The sequence below is a fragment of the Coenobita brevimanus genome, chromosome 48 (genome assembly GCF_032717465.1).
Source record: "Coenobita brevimanus isolate Jiangsu-jjx chromosome 48, ASM3271746v2, whole genome shotgun sequence".
Classification (NCBI taxonomy): Eukaryota; Metazoa; Arthropoda; class Malacostraca; order Decapoda; family Coenobitidae; genus Coenobita; species Coenobita brevimanus.
In genome coordinates this window covers 4,099,969-4,104,365 of record NC_137001.1, presented here as the reverse complement: position 1 = coordinate 4,104,365, position 4,397 = coordinate 4,099,969, and the positions used below count along the sequence as shown (strand labels likewise).

Sequence of the window (4,397 nt, the reverse complement as noted above, 5' to 3'; positions counted from 1 at the left end):
AGTTGAGAGAGGTGGAAGGAATGATATAATGGAGGTGGTAAAGGAAGAATCAGATGTACAGTTAGAATGTGAGGTGGATGACAAAATATTGGAGGTGGTAAAGGAAGCACCAGATGTACAGTTAGAGTGTGAGGTGGGTGACAAAATATTGGAGGTGGTAAAGGAAGAACCGGATGTACAGTTAGAATGTGAGGTGGGTGACAAAATATTGGAGGTGGTAAAGGAAGAACCAGATGTACAGTCAGAGTGTGAGGTGGGTGACAAAATACTGGAGGTGGTAAAGGAAGAACCAGATGTACAGTCAGAGTGTGAGGTGGGTGACAAAATATTGGAGGTGGTAAAGGAAGAACCAGATGTACAGTTAGAGTGTGAGGTGAGTGACAAAATACTGGAGGTGGTAAAGGAAGAACCAGATGTACAGTTAGAATGTGAGGTGGGTGACAAAATAATGGAGGTGGTAAAGGAAGAACCAGATGTACAGTTAGAGTGTGAGGTGGGTGACAAAATGTTCCTCAGTGACAATGAGACTGTCCTGCACACAGTGTCCTCAGCTGAAGTTAAGCAGTTTAGATGTTTAGAGAGTGGTAAAGCATTTGCTTTTAAGAACAGTCTTATCCAGCATGCAGTTGTTCATTCAAGAGTGAAGAATTTCAAGTGTGATGAATGTGGTACACAATTTGCATTGAAGAAAAGTCTCACCAAACACCTATTAATTCATTCAGGAGTGAAGAATTTCAAGTGTGATGAATGTGGTAAACAATTTACAGATAAGCGTAATCTCACCAAACACCTATTAATTCATTCAGGAGTGAAGAATTTCAAGTGTGATGAATGTGGTAAACGATTTGCACAGAAGGGTGTTCTCAATCAACACCTATTATTTCATTCAGGAGTGAAGAATTTCAAGTGTGATGAATGTGGTAGACGATTTGCACAGAAGGGTGATCTCACCAAACACTTATTAATTCATTCAGGAGTGAAGAATTTCAAGTGTGATGAATGTGGTAAACAATTTGCACGGAAGGAAAATCTCACCAAACACCTATTAATTCATTCAGGAGTGAAGAATTTCAAGTGTGATGAATGTGGTAAACAATTTGCACGGAAGGAAAATCTCACCAAACACCTATTAATTCATTCAGGAGTGAAGAATTTCAAGTGTGATGAATGTGGTAAACAATTTACAGTTAAGGGTAATCTCACCAAACACCTATTAATTCATTCAGGAGTGAAGAATTTCAAGTGTGATGAATGTGGTAAACGATTTACATGGAATGAAAATCTCACACGGCACCTATTAATTCATTCAGGAGTGAAGAATTTCAAGTGTGATGAATGTGGTAAACAATTTACAGATAAGGGTAATCTCACCAAACATCTATTAATTCATTCAGGAGTGAAGAATTTCAAGTGTGATGAATGTGGTAAACGATTTGCACAGAAGGGTGTTCTCACTCAACACCTATTATTTCATTCAGGAGTGAAGAATTTCAAGTGTGATGAATGTGGTAAACGATTTGCACAGAAGGGTGTTCTCACTCAACACCTATTATTTCATTCAGGAGTGAAGAATTTCAAGTGTGATGAATGTGGTAAACGATTTGCACAGAAGGGTGTTCTCACTCAACACCTATTATTTCATTCAGGAGTGAAGAATTTCAAGTGTGATGAATGTGGTAAACGATTTGCACAGAAGGGTGTTCTCAATCAACACTTATTAATTCATTCAGGAGTGAAGAATTTCAAGTGTGGTGAGTGTGGTAAACAGTTTGGTCTGAAAAGCAGTCTCACCACACACCTATTAATTCATTCAGGAGTGAAGAATTTCAAGTGTGGTGAGTGTGGTAAAAAGTTTGGTCTGAAAAACAATCTCACCACACACCTATTAAATCATTGTAAAGGGAAGAGTTTCTAGTGTGCTTAATGTGGTAAACAGTTGACTCAGTTGATGTCATCTGACACTGTTTAATTCATTAAGGAGTGAAGAAATTCTAGTGTGATGAATGGGGTGAACAGTATTATTATGATCTCTCCAGTGTCAGTTCAAGAGTGAAAGAATTTGAAATGTGATGACTGGAAAACTGTGTAGAAAAAATTCTTATTCACTTGGCACCTGAAGGTTCATTCTGGTGTGAGAACAATTATATAGTTATGATAAATGTGGCAAAACTTGTAGAAGAAATCAGGCTTTAACCAGGCAAGGTGCCATTCACTAACAAGTGAGGGAGAAGACATGTTTTATCTCTTTGGCTGGATTTTTCCTTTTTTTTAAAATAACGACAGAGGAAGGAAAAACAAATGAATAAAAAAAAATAATCCATACACCAGCTTATCGGTGTCCTCTGTTCATAAAATATCTGTAATGGTTAAACTTGAACAGCTGTAGGTTTAAGTTTGGAGGGAAACAACTCCAGGAAAGCGAGTTCCAAAGAGATGCAGTACTGGGAATGAAGGAATTCTGATAGGCAGAAGTTCTGCACTATGACTGAGTGATGTTCCAGTCATGAGCACTATCAGATGCCCGTGTAGCACGAGGGAAGGCATGGAGTGGTGGCAACATGGACGCAACTTCGTCTGAGCATTTGCCATGAAAATATCTGTAAAATAATGCAAGGGAGGCAACATTCCTTCTTACTTGTAGGGGAGGTAGTTTATTTGTAATGGCAGGGTTGTTAATAATTCTAACAGCCTTGTTCGGAATTTTGTGTAATTGTTTTAATGCAACCTCTCCACATCCATTCCACAGGGGTGAGCAATATTCAAGCTGAGAGTGCATGTGACTCCTATAAATTACAGCTAACTGCTCGTTTGTAATGGAAAATTTTTATAAGCGGATTGTAGAAAAAAAAAAAAAAAAAAAAAAAAAAAGAGTGCTTTGGTCTGTAGAGCGCCTTTAGCTACTATTGGTACTTGTGGCAGGCCACCCCTCATGCAGCATGTCATACGATCTACTGAGCCAAGACACCATTAACCATGAGTGATAAAATAATATGAAACTCTAGATACAGTAAACCCTTAATATACTGAACCCTCTATCAATGAATTTTAGTTTTAACGACCACTTTGAGTTGGTTGAACGTTCTTTTAAAGAACTTTGGTACAGTAATAGAGTGGATGCGCAGGAAACACCTACCAGCATTGTGTCCCCCCCCCCCTACACACACACACTGTGTGTGCATTAAACACATGTTTAATATACATGCAGCTGTTCTGTACTGTTTGCATTGCTATACTCTGTTAGGTAATACAGTACAATATTTACTGTAATGTAACAGCTTATATACAGTGAGTTTACCCACACTTTCCCTGTAAATACCGAACAACAAATGTACAGTAGTGTATGGGCAATGTACAGTATAGTGCAGATTCGTAGTGGTTTTCAATGACTGTGCCAGTGGTGGAATGCAGTTTATGTTTAATGTACATGCAGCTGTTCTGTACTGTTTGTTTTGCTATTCTCTGATACATAGTATTTAATGTAACAGATAATGTACAGTGTCAGTTTTCTTTACCAACACTTTCCATGTAAATACTGAATGACAAATGTACGTAGATTTATCCGAGGTCTATTTGCAGTCTTTCATTGCAGTGCATTTACTCCCAGAAAGGTAAGAATAAAAACATCAGTTAGTAAATAGAGCATTTATTGAGAAAATAACCATTTAGACCTACCTGTATGTTATTGTGTATGAGTTACGGCCAAACAGTGCTGTATATTTAACAGTCTTTGTTCGGTAAAAGCCACAACGCCTGGGAAATTACTGAACAGCATGGTGTTCGGCTGTAATGTCAAGGGTCTGGTACAAATTAGTTGATTATATTGAGAGTGCACTGTATTAGGAGAGGGCTGTTCACCATGATAGTTGTACAGGAGTACAGCGCATTCATTTAGTACACAGTAAACTGGGCAGCAAGGTACACTATATCCTACACAACATCTGTACACAAAAATATTGTACATGTATGTATTGTTGGTCTATGGTTAGCAGCTTACCTTTTTGTATGACATTTTATTATGAGATAATTATGTCTAAGCACATGGCAAGTGCTCCACCTTGTAGTGAGAGTAATCTTTGTTTTCACTTTATTGGGGCAGGTCTAATGGAACACAATTTTTATGGTACTTTTGCCTCCTCAAGCTTTATTTTTGTCATGGGGAGGGGGGTACTTCAATTGCAAGTTAGAGCATGAGCTGGGTGCTTAGATCACTAATGTTAAGTATCCCGTGAAAAATATTGGGCAAAAATCAAGTGAGATATGTCACCATTAACCCGCAGCGTCCCGTCGACGTTCTTTAACGTCCACACGTTTTGTCACTGCCAATCCCGTTGACGTACATAAACGCGAAAAAATTGTAAGGTCCCTAATTTGCACAATTTTCAATTTTCGCCAGTGAT

General features: G+C 38.3%; 1 protein-coding gene across 1 annotated transcript; it reads left to right on the top strand.

Annotated features, from left to right (window-relative positions):
• The first annotated feature begins 505 nt into the window (after positions 1-505).
• LOC145399267 (uncharacterized) lies at positions 506-1,915 on the top strand. The gene has a single exon (XM_080271947.1). The coding sequence runs from the start codon at positions 506-508 to the stop codon at positions 1,913-1,915; it is 1,410 nt and encodes a 469-aa protein (XP_080128073.1).
• The last annotated feature ends 2,482 nt before the right edge of the window (positions 1,916-4,397 follow it).